Below are 21112 nucleotides of genomic sequence, written 5' to 3'. Positions count from 1 at the left end.
AACAAGGCCGGAATCGAACTGAGACTGTCAACCCGGGAGCGTAAAGCACCGGACTGTCTCAACCTGTGAAAGACTATGATAAGATCTCAGAGGAGGGTATTGTCATGTATATACATGCTGTTTGTAGCCACCAGATGGTGTAATTGCTGGAAGCCACTGAGCAGCACGCACATGGTGCTGTTCTGGTATAAAAGGCCAGCCATTTTGTGAGTCAGACACTTTGGGCCAAAATAAAGCAGAAGCAAGGTTGTACCTTGCTTAGTTAAACAGTACTCAGTTTGAACCTTTATTGCATACATAATATCCTGGGAGTAGGTTAGTCGCCTGCCCCCCATCCCACCTTGATTAAAATCGGAAGTGGCGGGTTGGATGCGGGATAAGGTCGGGAATCCCATTTTTAATAATTCAACTGTCCCACGCTCCAAATCCACTCTTTTTTTAGGTGAAAATTCTAGCTCTGGTTAAAGATTAGTGGCAGAGATCCCTGTTGCTACTTTAGTGGGGTGCAATGTTTGTGGTTGGGTCTGTTTTAATTGTGTGCTTTGTGATTTTTAATTAACCTTCTTAAACCTCTAAATTTCACAACCAATAAAATGAAATGTGGATATAGATTTTTTTAAATTCTGCACACTGTAATGTTGCAGAACTGTGAGGAGGGGCATTTCTAGAAAGTTTCACATGCTGTACAAAGTAAATTAAATTCTATACATATCAATTTTAGCAATTGTTAAATGAGGAACTTACTAGAACCAGCAAAGTGCATTTTAATAAGTGCGAATTGTGCACTTTTTTAACACAAACGTATCAAAGGCAGATAAACATTGAACATTACAATGGTAATGAGATTGGTCTCAGCATGCACTAGGTCTTGGGAGGGAAGCTTACCTTGAAGCTAATAGAATTGATGCATTAAGGCCACCAAAACACGAGAGAGCCACTGCTAATGGGACAATCCATTTCAGTACTCCTAATGTCTCGTCTGCAAATGACTAAAAAGAAAAAAAATAATTTTATACCTCAGAGCACTTATGAAATAATTTTTTGATTCAGAAGTTTTATTTTTCTAAAATACACTAATTGTTTATATGCAATTCATTATAATACTTGAGAAGATATTTTCATACAGGTGGACCTGTCCATTGTCAGTTTCAGCTTGGGTCTTTTTCAATTTTCTAAAAATACCCCATCTAATCAGAGGCAAAATAGAATATCTAATCCAATCTCCTTCTTCCAGAAGACCGCGGCACCGTCTGACCAGGTTGACTGAAAATGGGGTACTTCTGTCTATATTCTAGAACATTTAAATTTGCTCTTGCAAAGGTTTGATGTAAATCTTTCTCGACTTCTGCCTCTTCCAATTGAACTAGTATATTAAGGATGTGAAGGCCTTAGAGAGGGTGCATAAAAGATTTACACGAATGGTTAAAGGGATGAGGGACTTCAATAACACAGATAGACTGGAGAAGCTGGCGTTGTTCTCCTTAGAGCAGAGAAGGTTGAGAGGAGATTTGATCGAGGTGTTCAAAAACATGAGGGGTCTAGACAGAGTAGATAGAGAGAAACTGTTCCCATTGGTGGAGAACCAGAGGACACAGATTTAAGGTGATTGGCAGAAGAACCAAAGGCGACATGAGGAAAAACATTTTTATGCAGCGAATGGTTATGATCTGCAATGCACTGCTTGAAAGATGGTAGAGGCAGACTCAATCATGGCTTTCAAAAGGGAATTGGATAAGTACCTGAAGAAGGAAAAATATTTGCAGAACTACGGGGAAAGGGCAGGGGAGTGGGACTAGCTGAAGTGCTCTTGCAGAGAGCCGGCATAGGCTCGACGAGCTGAATGACCTCCTTCTGTGCTTGTAACCATTCTATGATTCTATTCACCTCCTTGTTAAGACTTCTTTTGAAACAGAGGAAACAGGATATATTTTTTATCACAGTCACAATCTGTTCCTTATATCTGTGTTTTCATTGTAAATTGTTGTTGATCCCTGTTTCAGCACAGACTGTTTTAATACAGAGCAGGAGCATAGAAGTTAAAGATGGCCATAGCACACTGCAGGTATGTTTTATGTCCCCCCTTTTTAGAGACACTTGTACCAAAAATCATTCTACAGCTGAAAGTATGGATAGGCAAACCAATTCTAATCCTCTGTCAATGCCACTCTTGAACCATCCACTATAAGTTATGTACCAGCAAACCTGTGTACTGTCTTTGAATTTACCCCTCCTTACCTCCATGTGGAGAAATGCTCTTACACTTACCATCACCTATTCAAGACACAGCTGAAATTGGAAAGTCAATGTGTGAGTAAATGCTGGTACAAATTTATATCCTTCAACTATGTGGCAGGGTACCCTTATAAAGGAAATAGTAATCTCAATTACTAATACTATAATGCACAAATCTAATACACTGGTCTAGCTCTTATCTGCTCCTCCTGGTTTCCATCCTGCTCTGAATTCAGTTCCATTGTTGCTGAATGAACTTTGTTTTGCAAATTTTCGCCTACTTCCCATTTCCGCTGATTCCTTTCATCCCTCTGCTGGTATATTGGTATCACTGACCCCATTACTCACCTCCGCTGGACCCGTGGATTAAACGTTGCCGGCTCATGGGCAGCTCTCCATTTTCCATAAGAAATTCTCCAGAAGTGCACCATTGATACTTTGCTCTTTAAACAGTTCCTGGACTCATTTGCCCTCCATCACTGTCTCTGAATTTGGACGTTACTTCGTCAATGCTGCAAGCTGACTCCACCCTTTCTATAAGTCAACTTCTTCTCACCACAGGACCTCTCCTTTAACTTTGGATTTTCTCTTATTGTCACCTCCCTATTCTCTGTTTAAATGAGGACATATCTATCCTAATCTGCGTGCCTATGTAACCTGAATTTCTTTTGGCTGCCTCTCCAGACCTGAGCCCATTACGTCGAGCTCCCTTTTTTCTCTTGTTTTCTTTACCCCTCTTGGGGCCCTTCTCTCCTGTTTTATCTTCTCTCAGACATGCCACGTTTCATTTCTCCTCTTTAAGGTACTTTGCCCCCAATGCAGATCACACTGACCATACATACGTTACCTGTAAACCCATTTACCTTTTATATGATGCTGTCTTTACCCCAGCCAAGAATTTGTTTCTCTATACCTATCTCAATTTGTAAGTAATGCATATTTATTTTATCTTTTCAACATCCATGTTAAACTATAGCATTCACAACACACACATTACATTCACGTGACCTTAGGTAACAAAGTTGTAAACTGCTGTTTCTGGCACTTTCTTCAGTCTGAAACATTTACCAAGAATGCTTAAAAACCATCTCATTGTTATAATGTACTTACCAATGCTATAGCATCATTGGAGACAATGTCACTTGGTTCTAACACAGTGTAATAACCCACAATTGTCAGAATATATAAGACAGTCACTAGAGGCACCGAAATAAAAATGGCAAGGGGGAGATTCCTGAAGGACAAGGAAAGGTAACAATGAGGTGTGACCATTCAACAGAAAGCTAGTCTTAATATATCAATGCCTTCACATAGTTTGGATCATCAGTTTTGCTACCTCAAAACAACTCAAAATATATAGTTCAAAACGTCACTGCTCAAGTATTTGTTTTGCTAAATATGGTGACATAATATATATAAGACATTATTGGTCATCTAAAAATTGTGTTTAACACCAGCCACTAGAGCAAATAAGATATTTTTGTGATATGAAGGATATTTGCACAGATATGCATTTAATATGAAGTGCATCTGTGCAGTAGTCTTTTAACTATATATAGGTGGAATACTGTTTTGCTAAATAAAGCTGCTGTATAACACTGAGCACTCTACACTTCAGCAAATGATTGTGCCAGAATGTATGACAATTACAATATCTTTAAGTTACACATTGATCCATCTGTTGTTTTCGGGCCCAGGACAATTCTAATTTAAGTCTCTCACAGGAGATCACACATTGTAAAGCTTCCACGAATGCATGTTCATAAAAGTGCTGTGCATGGATGTTAGTCAGATGGCTTGAAACTTTAATTTTTGTATTTAAAAGGGAATATATGGTGTGAGCTCATCGCGTTCCTTGGGTCCTGATTGTTTACATTGACTTCTGCTTGTTTATGCCCAGTTTTACATTCTGCCGTATGTTAATGAGATTGGCAGGAAATTTATGTGTAAATAGACATTGGCAAAATGAGCGCACAAATGTACGTAATTTTGGGTGTAACTTCCTGATTATGCTCCACAGGAAATTACAACCCCTGGCTACTTGATAGAATAGGTTGGGTGAAATTTTCACTGAATCAATAGGTCCCATCCCTGATCTACTGTGTGTTCACTGTGAGTAATAGATTTGTCTGAATTGATTGCCTTGTTTATAAAATCACAATAATCAAAGAAAAGCGATGCAAAGACACTAAACTGTACAAAGAAAATGTTATTGAGTGTTTTTGTTTCCAGGTTAGTTTCAGAAACCAGAAGATGGGAATTCATCGTTCTAAGTCAATGTTGTCTAATATGTTAGCCACTAGTCATATGTGATGAATTGGAAATTCAGTGGTAGTGAATTGCATTTCTGATCAGTAAATTAAAAATGAGAAATAGATACCGTTATTGTACATGTGATGTCAATACTCATATTTGCACATGTGTATGTGCATGTGTACTTCTATCTTTTTGCATGCTTGTTGGTAAAATGGTAAGTTAAAAAGCAGAATGTGCAAGTGTTTTTAAATTGTTGTAAGTGCTTTACTTCCTGGGTTACTGAATGCTGGTTGATGAATGTTAAATATATAGATACACTTTTGAAGTAAAATTACCTTCATTGTGTGAGTGTATGTAAGGCATTTTCTACTAAAATTAGTGCATGTGACTAAAACAGTGTTGCGTAGACATACCTATGACTAGTCAGTGATTTCTACTACAACAACTTGCATTTATATTGTGCCTTTAATGTAGCAACATGTCCCAAGGCACTTCACAACAGCGTTATCAATCAAAATTTGACACCGAGCCACAGGGGATATCAGGACAGGTAGGTTTTGATGGCTTATGCGAGAAGAAAAAAAAGCCATCTGTGCTTCAGGCTGAGAAAAATATCTCTGAGGATGGGCATTCCACACGTACAAGCAGTTTGGATTCAAGCAGGAATAAAAGGCATGTTTCATGACATCGGAATTGGCCAATCAGCAAAAAGGAATAAGTTATCTCTGGCTAAACAGAAGCGGGACATCAGGCTGTCACGAGTAGCAGGCATGCTATGCAGTATATCAATAGGTATATAAAAAGGAAAAAGGTGACTAAAGTAAATGCTGGTCCCTTAGAGGACGAGACCGGGGAATTAGTAATGGGGAACATGAGATGGCAGAAACTCTGAACAAATATTTTGTATCAGTCTTTACGGTAGAGGCACTAACAATATTCTGACAGTGGATAGTCTAGGGGCTATAGGGGGAGAGGAACTTAAAACAATCACAATTACTAAGGAGGTGGTACACAGTAAGATAATGGGACTAAAGGCAGATAAATCCCCTGGACCTGATGACTTGCATCCTAGGGTCTTACGAGAAGTAACGGCAGGGATTGTGGATGCATTGGTTGTAATTTACCAAAATTCCCTGGATTCTGGGGAGGTCCCAGCAGATTGGAAAACTGTAAATGTAATGCCCCTATTAAAAAAAAAAAGGAGGCAGACAAAAAGTAGAAAACTATAGACCAGTTAGCCTAACATCTGTGGTTGGGAAAATGTTGGAGTCCATTATTAAAAAAGCAGTAGCAGGACATTTGGAAAAGCAAAATTAGATCAGGCAGAGTCAGCATGGATTTATGAAGGGGAAGTCATGTTTGGCAAATTTGCTGGAGTTCTTTGAGGATGGAATGAATAGGGTGGATAAAGGGGAACCAGTGGATGTCATGTATTTGGACTTCCAGAAGGCATTTGACAAGGTGCCACATAAAAAGTTACTGCACAGGATAAACGTTCACAGGGTTGGGGTAATATATTAGCATGGATAGAGGATTGGTTAACTAACAGAAAACAGAGAGTCGGGTTAAATGGTTCATTCTCTGGTTGGCAACTAGTAACTAGTGGGGTGCCGCAGGGATCAGTGCTGGGACCCCAACTATTTACAATCTATATTAATGACTTGGAAGAAGGGACTAAGTGTAACGTAGCCAAGTTTGCTGATGATACAAAGATAGGAGGAAAAGCAATGTGTGAGGAGGACACAAAAAAATCTGCAAAAGGACATAGGCAGGCTAAGTGAGTGGACAAAAATTTGGCAGATGGAATATAATGTTGGAAAGTGTGAGTTCATACACTTTGGCAGAAAAAAATCAAAGAGCAAGTTGTTATTTAAATGGAGAAAGATTGCAAAGTGCCGTAGTACAGCGGGACCTGGGGGTACTTGTGCATGAAACACAAAAGGATAGAATGCAGGTACAGCAATTGATCAGGAAGACAAATGGTATCTTGGCTTTTATTGCAAAGGAGATGGAGTATAAAAGCAGGGAAGTCTTACTACAGCTATATAAGGTATTGGTGAGGCCACACCTGGAATACTGCATGCAGTTTTGGTTTCCATATTTGCGAAAGGATATACTTGCTTTGGAGGCAGTTCAGAGAAGGTTCACTAGGTTGATTCCGGGGATGAGGGGGTTGACATATGAGGAAAGGTTGAGTAGGTTGGGTTTCTACTCATTGGAATTCAGAACAACGAGAGGTGATCTTATCGAGAGGTATAAGATTATGAGTGGGCTTGACAAGGTGGATGCAGAGAGAATGTTTCCACTAATGGGGGAGACTAGAACTAGCGGGCACGATCTGAGAGTAAGGGACTGCCCATTTAAAACAGAGATGAGGAGAAATTTCTTCTTGCAGAGGGTTGTAAATCTGTGGAATTCGCTGCTTCAGAGAGCTGTGGATGCCGGGACATTGAATAAATTTAAGACAGAAATAGACAGTTTCTTAAACGATAAGGGGTTATGGGGAGCGGGCGGGGAAGTGGAGCTGAGTCCATGATCAGATCAGCCATGATCTTATTGAATGGCGGAGCAGGCTCGAGGGGCTGTATGGCCTACTCCTGTTCCTATTTCTTATGTTCTTATCATCATCATCATAGGCAGTCCCTCGAAATGAGGATGACTTGCTTCCACGCCAAAAAAGGATGAGTTCACAGGTGTTTCAATGAAGGACCCAATACTCCAGGTCCTGAACTACATCCTGAAGCGTGGAAGATGCCTGTGCATAGATTTTTTTTACGTGTGGTGGCCGTTGCACAACAGCCATCACACGGGCTTGACAGGGTTATCTAAGATGACTGGAGATCCTCTCTGTTGCACGGACTTAGTGCGCAAACATATCGCAGTGTGGGCTGGCCCGTGCTGCCCCTGGCCCCAAACTCACATCTTCCTGGGCCCCGATCACATCCCTCCACAGTCTCTTGCCGCTCCTGCTGTATCTGCCACGCTCCAATTACCGACCTGGACCTTGATGACGTCACTCTTCGCTGCCGTCTCCCTCCTGCACCAGCTCGCGCTGCTCCCTGAAGTGGCATACCTCCACGCTGCTCCCGGGCCGCCGCACCTCCGCTCCTTTTATGGCCCCGACCTGACGATGGTGTTCACACGCAGGTCGGGTTCATATATGAATAGAACAAAGGATTGCTCTCTCTCGATTAAGAAGAAACCAAGGGATGTGTTTTTGAGCCGGGCAGTCAAACTTTCGGAGTCTATGACCAACTCAAACTGATCACTCGGGAAGGATTGTAGTTAACTCTGTCACATAGATATTGCGAGGTAGGAATCTTTTAACTGTATGTATACCAGTTAACTCAAGTGCATAAATATTGCAAGGAAGGAATTTTACATAAGAACATAAGAAATAGGAGCATGAGTAGGCCTTTTGGCCCCTCGAGCCTACTCCGCCAGTCAATAAGACCATGGCAGATCTGATCTTGGCCTCAATTCCACTTTCCTGCTCGCTCTCCATAACTCTTGACTCCCCTATCGTTCAAAAATCTGTCTATCTTCATCTTAAATATATTCAATGACCCAGACTCCACAGCTCTCTGGGCAAAGAATTCCAAAGATTCACGACTCTCTGAGAGAAGAAATTCCTCATCTCTGTTTTAAATGGGCGACCCGTTATTCCCTATGGCCCCTAGTTTTAGATTCCCCCACGAGGGGAAACATCCTCTCGGAATCTACCCTGTCAAGCCCCCTCAGAATCTTTCAATATGTTTCAATATCATCTCTCATTCTTCTAAACTCCATTGAGTATAGCCTGAACCTGCTCAAACTTTCTTCATCTCAGGAATCAACCTCGTGAACCTTCTCTGAACTGCTTCCAATACAAGTATATCCCTCCTTAAATAAGGAGACCAAAACTGTATGCAGTACTCCAGGTGTGGTCTCACCAACGCCCTGTACAATTGTAGCAAGAGTTCCCTACTTTTATACTCCATCCCCTTTGCAATAAAGACCAACATTCCATTTTCCTTCCTAATTTCTTGCTCAACCTGCATGCTAACTTTTTGTGTTTCATGTACACGGACCCCCAGATCCCTCTGTGCCACAGCATTTTGTAGTTTCTCTCCATTTAAATAATAATTTGCTTTTTTATTCTTCCTACTAAAGTGGATAACCTCATATTTTCCTACATTATACTCCATCTGCCAAATCTTTGCACACACTTAACTTATCTTTATCCCTTTTCAGATTATTTGTGTCCTCTTCACCTGTCTTTGTATCATCAGCAGAATTTGGCTACATTACACTTGGTCCCTTCCTCCAAGTCATTAATATAGATTGTAAATAGTTGAGGCCCCAGCACCGATCCCTGTGGCACCCCACAAGTTACAGTTTGCCAACCTGAAAATGACGCATTTATCCTGTCTCTCTGTTTTCTGTTAGTTGGCCAATCCTCTATCCATGCTAATATATTTTCCCCCAACCCTGTGAGCTCTTATCTTGTGCAGCAACCTTTAATGTGACAGCTTATCGAATGCCTTCTGGAAATCCAAATACACTACAACTACTGGTTCCTCTTTATCCACCCTGCTCGATACATCCTCAAAGAACTCCAGCAAATTTGTCAAACATGATTTCCCTTTCATAAAACCGTGCTGACTCTCCTTGATTGTATTATGATTTTCTAAATGCCCTGCTACTACTTCCTTAATAATAGACTCCAGCACTTTTCCAATGACAGATGTTAGGCTGACTGGTCTATATTTTCCTGCTTTCTGTCTTCCTCCTTTCTTGAATAGGGGCATTATATTTTCAGTTTTCCAATCCGCTGGGACCTCTTCAGAATCCAGGGAATTTTGGTAGAGTACAACCAATGCATCCACTATCTCTGCAGCCACTTCTTTTAAGCCCCTAGGATGCAGACCATCAGGTCCAGGAGACTTGCCAACATTTAGTCACATTAGTTTGCCGAGTAATTTTTCTATAGTGTAAGTGATTGTTTTAAGTTCCCCCCTCCCTATAGCCCCTTGATTATCTATTATTATTAGGATGCTTTAAGTGTCTTCTACCTTGAAGACCGATATAAAATATTTCTTCAAAGTCTCTGTCATTTCCCCGTTCCCCATTATTAATTCCCCAGTCTCATCCTCTAAGAGACCAATGTTTACTTTAGCTACTCTCTTCCTTTTTATATACCTGTAAAAACTTTTGCTGTCTTTTTAAAATATTTTTTTCTAGTTTACTCTCATAATCTATTTTCTCTCTCTCATTTTTTTTAGTCGTCCTTTGCTGGTTGCTAAACATTTCCCAATCCTCTGGCCTGTGACTAATCTTTGTAATATTGTATGCCTTTGTTTTCAATTTGATACTGTCCTTAACTTCCTTCGTTAGCCACAGATTGTTCATCCTTCTCTGAGTCTTTCTTTCTCACTGGAATTTATCTTTGAGAGTTATGAAATATCTACTTAAATGTCTGTCAATGCTTATCTACCGTCTTACCCTTTAATCTATTTTCCCAGACCACTTTAGCCAACTCTGACTTCATTAATTTGTAATTTCCTGTATTTAAGTTCAGGACACTCGTTTGAGACCCAAGTTTCTCACCCTCAAACTGAATTTGAAATTCTAACATGCTTTGATCACTTTTCCCTCGAGGATCCTTTTCTATGAGATCATTAACTAATCCCACCTCATTACACATTGCCAGATCTAAAATAGCCTGCTCCCTGGTTGGTTCCAGAATGTATTGTCCTAAGAAACTATCCCGAATACACACTATGAATTCGTCCTCAAGGCTACCTTTGCCAATTTGATTTGTCCATTCTATGTGAAGATTAAAATCACCCATGATGATTGCAATACCTTTCTTACAAGCCTCCATTATTTCTTGATCTATACTCTGTCCTACAGTGTAACTACTTTTAGGGGACCTATGGACTACTCCCACCAATGATTTCTTTCCCTTATTATTTCTTATCTCCACCCAAACTGATATACATCTTGATCCTCTGGGCCAATATCATTTCTCACTACTGCACTGATCAAATCCTTTATTAACAGGGTTACCTCACCTCCTTTTCCTTTCTGCCTATCCTCCTTGAATGTCAAATATCCCTGAATATTCAGATCCCAATTTTGGTCACCTTGCAACCATTCTCTGTAATGGCTATCAGATCATACCCATTTATTTCTATTTGTGCTGTCAACTCATCTATCTAAGGTGCTATTTTAAACCTATAAGCTAGAGAATTTGTCGTTTATTTTGATACTTTTATACCTGTATCCAACAGTGTTAAGCTAGGGAAATTGTAGTTTCTTTTGATACTTTTAACCCTGCACTGAGTAGTGTTGAACTAGGGAATACTTAGCCTTTTTGATCTATTTCATAAAGTCCATTGTTTTGGAAAGATTCAAATCGTTGTTGCATCTCAATGTTCTTATATGTCTTGGTGTCTGAAACCCATAGGAAGAAGTCCTACAGATTTGGTGATCACGAAAGGAACCAAGCTAAGAGCATTGATTATGGGTGATAAAAAAAGCAATGTCTATGGATGAATTGATAGTGAAATATATTCACGGTAGAATCAGCCCAACTGACCCATGGGTACAGGATATAAGGGAGGGGGACTAACCCATCCAGAAAGCGAGAGAGTGAACTCTCCACTCACAAAGGTGTCATAGCAGAAGGCAATGTGGCTGATGGCTTACCGAAGGGAATCAGATAATAACGGTAAAATTGAGAGAGCAGGAGAAGGAGATAAAGGAGTTAAAGAGGAAAGCTCGTGATAGAGAAGCAGTGGTTAATCACCTGCTGAAGGAGTTGGAGGAGTCGTGGTGAGGCAGAAGAGAAGTGGTGTTTCAACCGGGGGGGGAAGAGGACACTTTATTAGGGATTGCAGGAAAACCTGGAAAGCTCAAGGGGGATCAGGAAAAGAAGCCTACGGCACCGCCAGAGACACCCACAAATGAAAAGATTCTGCTAGAGCTAGTAAAAGCGTTGCAAGCTTTAAAGGGGATAAGCCCAGTGGCAGCTGTAAAAGGGGAAAACCTAGCACCCTTATCTCAATAACGGAGCCGTACCCGGCCTGAGTACCTGTGTCCTCGCTGAGACTATCCACACAGGGACGACCATGTGTGGATAGTATCAGAGGGGAATTCTTGGCGGATATAGGGGCTTCAAGCACAGTGGTCCACTTGGAATGCCCCACCAAATCGCCATGGTCACCGGGACCACCCTATACGTTAGCCGTTTTACGGTTAATCAACAGGTATCTAAGCCATTGGGCTAGAACCCCAACTTTTGTGCTTATCGCCCAAAAATGGGCGTTATTTCCGACGTAGGCGGTAAAAAAAGGGTTTCAGATCGCTGGCTTCTTGCCCATTCGCAAAACACCTCGTTTACATTTTTGAAAATGGGCGTTACCGCGAGCGATATCAAATGTGCGGTAGCGTTAAATTTTGCTGACCTTCTGCCGTAAAGTGTGGCCGTTCTTAGCAACGACATGGCAACGCTCGATTCCTGCGATTCAGGAGGTCAAGGGTCATCATGACATGCGCAGAAGAGGAGATAGAGAGGGAGCTCAGAGGCACTGAAAGCGTGTGTGGCTGTGGTGTGTGCTTGTTTGGCTGTTGTGGGAGGCACAACAGAGATTCACCAGCAGCAAAAAGCCCACTAAGCATCAAGAACATATTTGGCACCGAGTTTTTGTCCAACAAATAACATATAAAATGGAAAGGATGGAGGAGACCCTGGAGCTGGTAGCCAGGAACACTGATGGCAGAGGGCTCCCAGTGATCCCGGATCGCCGCAATGCACCCGAAGGTTGCGCACCCCCATTGCCGACCACATATGAGAGGCAGCAGCAATACCTTGCTTATGGCTCGGAGCACGCTCCCACCTCAGGATCGTCCTCTCCTGCATCCATCCAAGCAGCGCTTCAGCCGTCACCACCCCCCCACCCCCCCCGCCAATGAAACATCGCCTGAGGAGCACCTCGGTCAGGCAGCTTGGAGTCAGGAGGGTAAGGGGAAGGAGTAGAGGTGGGGAGGAGAAAGGGGGGCGGGGGGAAGGGCTGGTTTGTACAGAAATACTGATGATTTCAGACTAATGTTCAGTTTAAATGTTTTTTTATTTTACAAAATCTTGCAGCTCATTGGCTCAGATAGCTGCACCATTACACGCTGGTGATTCCTTAACATCAAAGGGTATAATCACACTTAACTTCAGTCAACATAAACCTTCACTGTCACCAGGGTGATGCTCACTATTCATGTATGACCTGCACACCTAGCAATGTGGAAATAACACCAACGTTCTCTCAGGCAAAGTGATCATTGATGAGCTCCTGACGTAAGGCTCTTGCAGCTCTCATGCCACCATGGGCCCTTTCAAGCAGTCTATAGGGGGGGGGTGGGGGCATAGCTTCAGCGTCAGCCTGATTGTCTAGGCCTATGTCAGCGTCCGCCTCCTCGTCGTCCTCTTTCTCTGGTGAGGTGGACTGTCAGACTCATCTTGTCCCCTCCTGATAACCAAATTGTGTAGCATGGAGCACACCACCATGAATTGAGCCACCTGCTCAGGGTGGTATTGGAGCTTGCCTCCCGAGTGGTCCTCTGAAGTGCTGCTTCAGCATTCCAATGGTTTTCTCCACGATATTGCGAGTTGTTCTGTGGATCTCGTTGTATCGCCTCTCGGTCTCGGTGTCACACAGGTGGGTCATCAGCCAGATGGTGAGGCCATATCCTTTGTCCCCAAGAAACCAGCATTGACCTTGTGGCTCATTGTTAAACAAGTCAGATACAGTGCTCTCACGCAGGATGTGTGCATCATGGATGCTGCCAAGAAATTGAGCATTCACTGCCAGTATAATTTGCTGTTGGTTGACAACCAGCTGGACATTCAGGGAGTGGAATCCCTTGCGGATCCTGAAAACCTCAGCATCCTGAAAAGGTGCCCGCATCGCAATGTGAGTACAGTCTATTGCTCCCTGCACCTTGGGGAAGTTTGCAATTCTGGAGAAACCCTCCCACTCTGTGCCTCCCTGGTCATAGGGAAGCTGATCAAGTCCCTCCTGCGTGCGAACAGGGCTTCAGTGACCTGTCTAATGCAGCGATGTGTGACATGCTGAGAAAGTGGCAAATGTCGCCAGCTGTTGCCTGAAAAGAACCCGAGGCATAGAACGACAGTGCCGCGGTGACTTTGACCTCGACGGACAGTGCAGTTCTGATGGTGCTGGCAGGCTGCAGGTCTGCCCTTATCAGCTGGCATACCTCAGTGAGAACCTCTTTGTGGAAGTGCAGTCTCCGAAGGCAGGTGGTGTCGGGCAAGTCGAGGTAAGAATGCTTCTCCTTGTACTTGTGGGGGATGTAATGGCTGATCCTCCTCATCTGTCTGTCACTTCGTTCATTGGGCACATATTGCAGTGCAGCGCTCTTTCGGTGATGTCGACTCCGCTGCATGTATTTGGTCACCAAGAGAGGGTGAGAAAGGACAGGTCCCATTGCAGTAGCTCTCTCTTTGCCACCGATTGCACACAAACAAGGAATGTCCCGACGAGCACACCTCTTCAATTCCAATCGGTCACAGTGTGGTCAAGATGTTTTCAGAGATGTTCACATCAACTCCAATGACCTGCAGAGTACATCCGAACTCTGCCGAGGTTGAAGCTCAACAGCCTTTTAAAGGACGCGACATGTGATCTACAACATAACGCTGTGATTTGTCTCGGTTCGTTCCACTTTTTGTGGGCGTTTTTTTGAGCGAACGATATTGTGGGCGATACGTGTGCGAGGTGGTGAAATTGACAATGGGCGATCTCCATGGCTTCTAGCTTGGGTAAAAATGCTCTTTAAGACAAAAAACAGTCGGCGGGCGCTAATATTAAATCTCGGCATTATTTCCGTGCGGAAAGTTACGGTGGGCGATATTATGGGCGTTGAATTTGCCCATGCTACTGATTCCGCCCAAAAAAAGTGGGCGGGCCGTAATATTTTTTCTCTGCATTAAGCCCAATAATGCTCGGCGCTAAATCTCCGATCAAAGCTCGTCAGTTTCCATTTTGTGTCAAAATGACTGCTATCTGGCCATTATACGTCATTTCAGTGGTAAAATGGCCATTAAGTGGGTGTTAAGCAGCCAAAAAAAGTGGAGGTTCTAGCCCCTAAAGTTTTACGGTAGGGAATATAAAAGGGAAATGTGAATGCATCCAGATAAAGTGGGAACAGCCTGGAATAGGCGTCCTTGGGTCAGATTGGATATTGGCCCATAATGTGATAGTAGATATGCAAAATAATTGCCTCTGGGGGGGGCAGCAGACAGCGAGAAGACAGAGGAGCGCGAGTAGTGATACCCCACCCCCCCCCCCGCAATTCGGGGAAAGAATGAAGGGCTCAGCTTGTATGATGCAGCCCAAGGGCGGATACAATTGAGAAGAGTTGCTGGTACAAGTTCCTGTATCATTTAGGGAGGTACTGGAGGGGAGAAAAAGAGGAAATGCGACATATAAACACTATTACGGGTGATGGGGAGCCTATGGTCAGGGCCCAGAAGCAGTATAGTTTCCCAAGGAAGGCAGAACGGGATTTAGAAAAGGAGGTTGAATCGCTGGTGGAGCGACCCACGTGAATTCACTGGTGTTGGTGGTAAAGAAGCCGAACTGGTTGTGGCGCATGACTGTTGATTACTGGATATTGAATAAGAATATACCGGCCTATACCCCAACGGTGGCAGCCGTGGCAGATTTGATAGGGAATATCCCCTCGTCAGCCAGTCTTCACGGTCTTGGATATATCTAACGGATTCTGGTCCATCCTGAGCCGGAGGGAGGACCAGTATAAGATCGCTTTTACTTTTAAGGGACAGTGGTATACTTGGACATGTTTGCCCTAGGGGTTCCATAACAGTCCCTCCATTTTTTATCAGAGTATAGCCCACATTCTGCATGAGTTCAGTCAGCCAGATTGTTTGATTCAATATGTGATGACATTCTACTGTTCACAGAGACAGAGGAAGAGCATCGGCAGTTGCTGAGGGAACTGGTGGGCCTACTGGAGGAGGCGGGGTTAAAGGTAAAGGGAGAAGTGCAATTTTTGGGGTTAACACTAAGACGTGGAGAAAGGGCCATAGATGGAGCAAATCGCAAGGTTGTCCAGGAAATGCCAGTCCCGGGGAATAGATCCGCCCTAAGATCCTTTTTGGGTTTAATGGGGTACTGCCGACAATTTATCAAGAATTATGCACTACAATGGCCCCTTTATTATGGTTAGTGAGAAAGGGTGTTGAGTAAGATTGGATGAGGGGTGAGAGAATACATTTGTTAAGCTAAAGGGAGATTTCCAACTGCTTCGGCTTTGGGGGCGGTTGATGAGGCAAAGGAGTTTTTCTTGGAAGCGGCGGCTACAGAAGCCAGTCTCAGTGCCATATCGTTACAGAACAGACACGGGAAATTGAGGCCAGTGGCGTACGCCTCCCGGGTTCTGACTGAGGTAGAGATGGGGTTCTCGATCTGTAAAAGGCACCTGTTGGCCTCCTTCTGGACGGTAAAACATGTTAGTTTATTTACTGGAAGAAATTCTGTCACTTTACTCACTCATCATAATCCAACCAAACTCTTACTGGACAGGCGTATAAAAGATGGGACTGTGAGTGTTGTATATGCTGACTATGGATGTACTCTATGTGTAGTCACTGTGAGATTGTATAAGATGGAGACTTGTTTACCTGATGTACTATCAATAAGGTTCACACCGTGTACATACATGCTGGCACTAGAGGGTGCAACTGGTGGAGACCAGGGGTTTCCTGCCCTGGTGGCAGGGCCTTGTATAAAAGTCTGCACACCATTCTTGCACAGCGCTCTGGAGTTTGGAATAAAGGACCAAGGTCACTACAGTTCAAGTACAACACATTGCCTTGTGGAGTCATTCATAAGTATATTATAGACATAACAACTGGCGATGAGAATAAGAACTTTCACACGATCATGGCTACATTTGGCACACTAAAAGACTTTGCAGAGAGTGATGATTAAGATGCCTTCACGGAAAGGCTCGAGCAATATTTCGTGGCAAATGACCTGGCAGGGGAGACGGACACATTGGCGGAGAAGCGCAAGGCTATACTGCTGACCAGTTGTAGGCCCGAGGTCTACCGCCTCGTCAGGGACTTGCTGGCACCCACGAAGGCCAAGGATAAGACATACGATGAGCTGACTGAACTAATTCGCGACCAACTTAAACCAAAGGGGAGCATCCTCATGGCCAGGCACAGATTCTACACGCACCGCAGACCTGAGGGTCAGGAGATTGTAAAATATGCTGCTAACCTCAGGAGACTTGCGGCAATGTGTGATTTTGGCACCTACCTCAATGAAGCGTTGCGAGACATCTTTGTTATAGGAATTGGCCACGAGGGCCTCCTTCATAAGCTACTATCTGCTGACACCACAGTCAACCCGCAGAAAGCCATCGGCATCATTCAGCATTCATGACCTTGACCTGCAGCACCAAACAAATCATTCAGCCTGTGGACTCAAACCTGGCAAGTATTGTACACAGAATGGTGCCTTTCACAGACAATACTGTAGAACGTGGCCCTGCCCATGGCAGAGAGCACAGACCTCAGGGTTCCAGAACTCCGAGTCCGCCAAGTGGTGCTAATCGAGTAGCACCATGTTGGCATTGCGGAGGAAAACATAGGGCTCACCAGTGTCGGTTTGCGGAGTATGTATGCAAAGCCTGTAACACGAAGGGCCACCTCCAGCACATGTGTAAAAGAAATAACACTCACCATCTAGCAGAGGAGTTGGTAGATGACTTTGAATCCAGCGGGGAGTATGATGATTTGGCCAGAGAGGCAGCTCAGCCCCAAGAAGAAGTGTATGGAGTGTATACCTGCACCACCGATTGTCCTCCAGTGAAGATGGAAGTCGAGATAAGAGTCTTTATAGAAGTGGACACGGGAGCGAGCCAGTCAGTGATGAGCCAGGATGCCTTCGAGAGGCTGTGGAACGAAAAAGGACCCGAGCTGGTTCCATACAGGAAGAGTTACGCACCTACACCAAGGAGCCGATCACAGTCCTTGGTAGTGCAGATGTAAGTGTAATCCATAATGGCGTGGTGCATAAGTTACCTTTGTGGATTGTGGGGAAGATCCAGTGGAAATGGGAAGATCTCTTCACTCCAGCAATCAATGTCCCCCGTGCTCAGAGGCAGAGCAAAACCTCACCTTCGCTTGGGCCAGGCACCAGAGAATCGACCAGTGCAGCACCTGAGGCACAGACCGTCCATCATGACTGCGTGGCAATAATCCGTCTGGAATGACCTAAAAGTACCTTCCTGGCTCCCGGACTCCTGGGGAGGAAGATCGAAATCACAGGTACCCTTCCAGCGTTTGTGGCAGAATCGCGGGAGAGAAGGATCAAGGCAGTCGACCTCGGGGACCGAAGCAAGATGGCGTTTCTGCTGAAGCGAGGAGCAGCGTGGCTGAAAAGAAAGATGGCTGCGACAACACCACGAGGTGCAACGCTGAGGGATCAACACGTGGAGTCCAACAAACGATCTGATTAGGGTAAAGCCAACAGGGTTCTCTTAAAGGAGAGCTGCAACCAACTGAACTTAAAGAGACATTGTATGCATTGCAATCAATGTAACGAACTCATTAAGATTGTGAACAGAATGTTGTTGCGAGATGTAGGCGTTGTAAAGAACCGAATGTTGTTGCGAGATGTTGGTACCAGTCCTAATATAAAGAACAAAATGTTGTTGCGAGATGTCAGGAATAGAGTGTCCCCTAGAGCAGCAAGCGAACGAATTCTGGAGGGTAAAGGCGCGGAGCCTGATACTCTGCCCCAGGTTTATCCCACGCTGCAGGCACCCGATGGCACCATTCACTACGGACCTGGAAACGAAAACGGCGCCAATACGTGCAGTCGGCCGCCGTTGCCCACCACCCAGGTGGAGACAGTGCAGCCCCCAGACCCAATCACTACCTCGGCCATGTCCGGGAGCGAAAGGTCAGAAACGACGAGTTCCCCAAATGGGACCTGGAACAGCCAGGTTCCCAACACCGTGAGAGAGCAAGCAGAAGACTCTGAAGCCCTCAAAGGAGGACAGGGAGGCCACACAAATCTGGCACCACTAGGCAACGGCAAAGGCCCTGAGTCCTGGCTCAGTGAGCGAACCAATCCCACCCTGCTAACAGGGGGCGCAGCGCCGCCATCAGATGACTAGGACCCCGTCCGGTTGCTCTATAACTAGTGTCCTCGCATACCTGTACTGCTACCTCAGTACTGACCATGACTTAAATCATGAATGCAATCTACCCAATCCTGGCACACGACTGTAAAACGTAACGAATGTAAGTCACGGAACCTTGGTGTCATGATACAAACTGAAATTCTTTTTTTCTTCCTTTCTTTGTACTTGCACTGCGTCTGATCCTGTATGTTAATGTAACGGGCCAGCTGCATGATCTCGCTGTTGGGGGGGGGGCGGGGGGTTGCAAAATGGATGTATGTAGCCATGGACACACACATGGATCACACCCAGAACCCACTGGAACTTCCACCGCATCATCAAACCATCCAATCTGATAACCACTACCCAACGTTGTGGCAAAACGACTTGGGGGTTAACAGGGAGAGGGCCAAGCCAAAGCACAGCCGAGATGCAAGGGCTATTGGCACTTAAGTCTGGGGAGAGCTAAGCCAGAGCAATAGTGCAAAGATAATTGGCACAAAGGACTTGGGGGAGAGTGATGTTGTATATGCTGACTATGGATGTACTCTATGTGTAGTCACTGTGAGATTGTATAAGACGGGGACTTGTTTACCTGATGTACTATCAATAAGGTTCACACCGTGTACAGACATGTTGGCACCACTAGAGGGTGCAACTGGTGGAGACCTGAGGTTTCCTGCCCTGGTGGCAGGGCCTTGTATAAAAAGCTGCACACCATGCTTGCACAGCACTCTAGAGTTTGGAATAAAGGACCAAGGTCACTACAGTTCAAGTACAACACATTGCCTGTGGAGTCATTCATAAGTACATTATAGACATAACAGTGAGCAGTTACCAAAATACCACGGTGGACGCTGCAGCGAGCCACATCCAATGTAAAGTCAGTAGTGATGAGTGAGCCTCGATTGGGGTGCCGCAGTGGAGGGTGCATAGATATTGCGAGGAAGGAATTTTAAACCTGTAAGCTAGAGGATTTGTCATTTCTTTTGATATTTTATATCTGTATCCAACAGTTTTAAGCTAGGGAATTTGTAGTTTCTTTTGATACTTTTAACCCTCAGTAGTGTTGAACTAGGGAACGTATAGCCTTTTTGATCTTTTTAATAAAGTCCATTGTATTGGAAAAATTCAAATCTTTGTTGCAACTCAGTGTTCTTATGGTGTCTGAAACCTGTAGGAAAAAGTCCTACAATGTTAAGGAGCATCTTAAAGAAGAGTGAGAGGTAGAGAGGGTTAGGGAGGAAATTCCAGAGCTTATGGCCTTGGCAGCTGTAAGAACAGCCAACAATGCTGGAATGATTAAAATCGGTGATGTGCAAGATGCTAGAATTGGTGCAACGCAGATATCTCGAAGGCTTGTAGGGTTGGAGGAGGTTACAGAAATAAGGAGGGAAGAGGCAATGGAGGAATTGAAAACAAAGATGAGAATTTTAAAAATGAGGCATTGCTGAACCAGGAGCCAGTGTAGTTCAGCAAGCACAAGAATGATGGCTGAATGGGACTTGGTGCGAGGTAAGATACGGGCAGAAGAGTTTTGGGTGAGCACAAGTTTATGTCGGGTGGAAGATGGGAAGCTGGTCAGGAGAGCATTGGAATAGTCACGTCTAGAGGTAACAAAGTAATAGATAAGGATTTCAGAAGCAGATGAGAAGAAACATGGTCAGAATCGGGAGATGTTACGGAGGTGGAAGTAGGTGGTCTTGGTGATGGAATGGATATGTGGTCGGAAGCTTATCACAGAGTCAAACACAACACCAAGGTATTGGACAACATCGTGCTAAATATATGTGACATTTGCAAGATTGCTTATCTATGTCCACACATCAGTCTCACACTACCCTATTTCAGTTTCCCTGTGTTAGATGTTCATTACACTGAGTCACTTTCATCATGAGCACCTTTCCTAAATACGTGGGGGTGGGGGGGGGGAGGATTGGTCTTTGGCTCTTGGGCAAAACAGACAATAAAGAATCCGGAGCCTGTTTTACTCTCTGCTTGATTTTCTTTTCCAATGACATCAACAGTAAAGAGTGAATGACCAGATTTTGTTGGTGGTGGTTGAGGAAGAAACATTTGCAAGATTTCAGGATAAATTTCTGCTCTTCTTCAAATAATGCCATAGAACCTTTAATATCCACTAGAATAGAACAAATGGAACAATAAAGGGACTTCAATTGAACGTTTCATCTGAAAAGCAGTGTCATGTATCCGACATGTTTACTGCTGGTACCATTACATATGATTACCACCAGAGGGCACTGCAGTGGGAGACTTGTAAGTTACCAGTACAGGTGTGCTTGGCCAAGTATAAAAGGCAGGCCACCAAGTGTGATCCTCACTCTGGAGTTACCAATAAAGGACTCAGGTCACTACAGTTCAAGTACAACACATTGCCTTGTGG

The 21112-nt window shown here is 44.1% G+C and overlaps 1 protein-coding gene across 1 annotated transcript in view; it reads right to left on the bottom strand.

Annotated features, from left to right (window-relative positions):
- The window catches only part of LOC139278745 (Y+L amino acid transporter 2-like), a 121979-nt gene that overhangs the window by 26035 nt on the left and 74832 nt on the right, over positions 1-21112 (bottom strand). Inside the window, exons 6-7 of the mRNA XM_070897838.1 lie at positions 3343-3466; positions 886-989 (exon numbers count right to left, since the gene is read on the bottom strand). Coding sequence (XP_070753939.1) covers positions 886-989; positions 3343-3466 — 228 coding nt within the window. The remainder of the gene's footprint in view (positions 1-885; positions 990-3342; positions 3467-21112) is intronic.

Source organism: Pristiophorus japonicus, chromosome 13 (assembly GCF_044704955.1).
Source record: "Pristiophorus japonicus isolate sPriJap1 chromosome 13, sPriJap1.hap1, whole genome shotgun sequence".
Classification (NCBI taxonomy): Eukaryota; Metazoa; Chordata; class Chondrichthyes; family Pristiophoridae; genus Pristiophorus; species Pristiophorus japonicus.
This window is presented reverse-complemented; position numbering and strand designations above follow the sequence as displayed.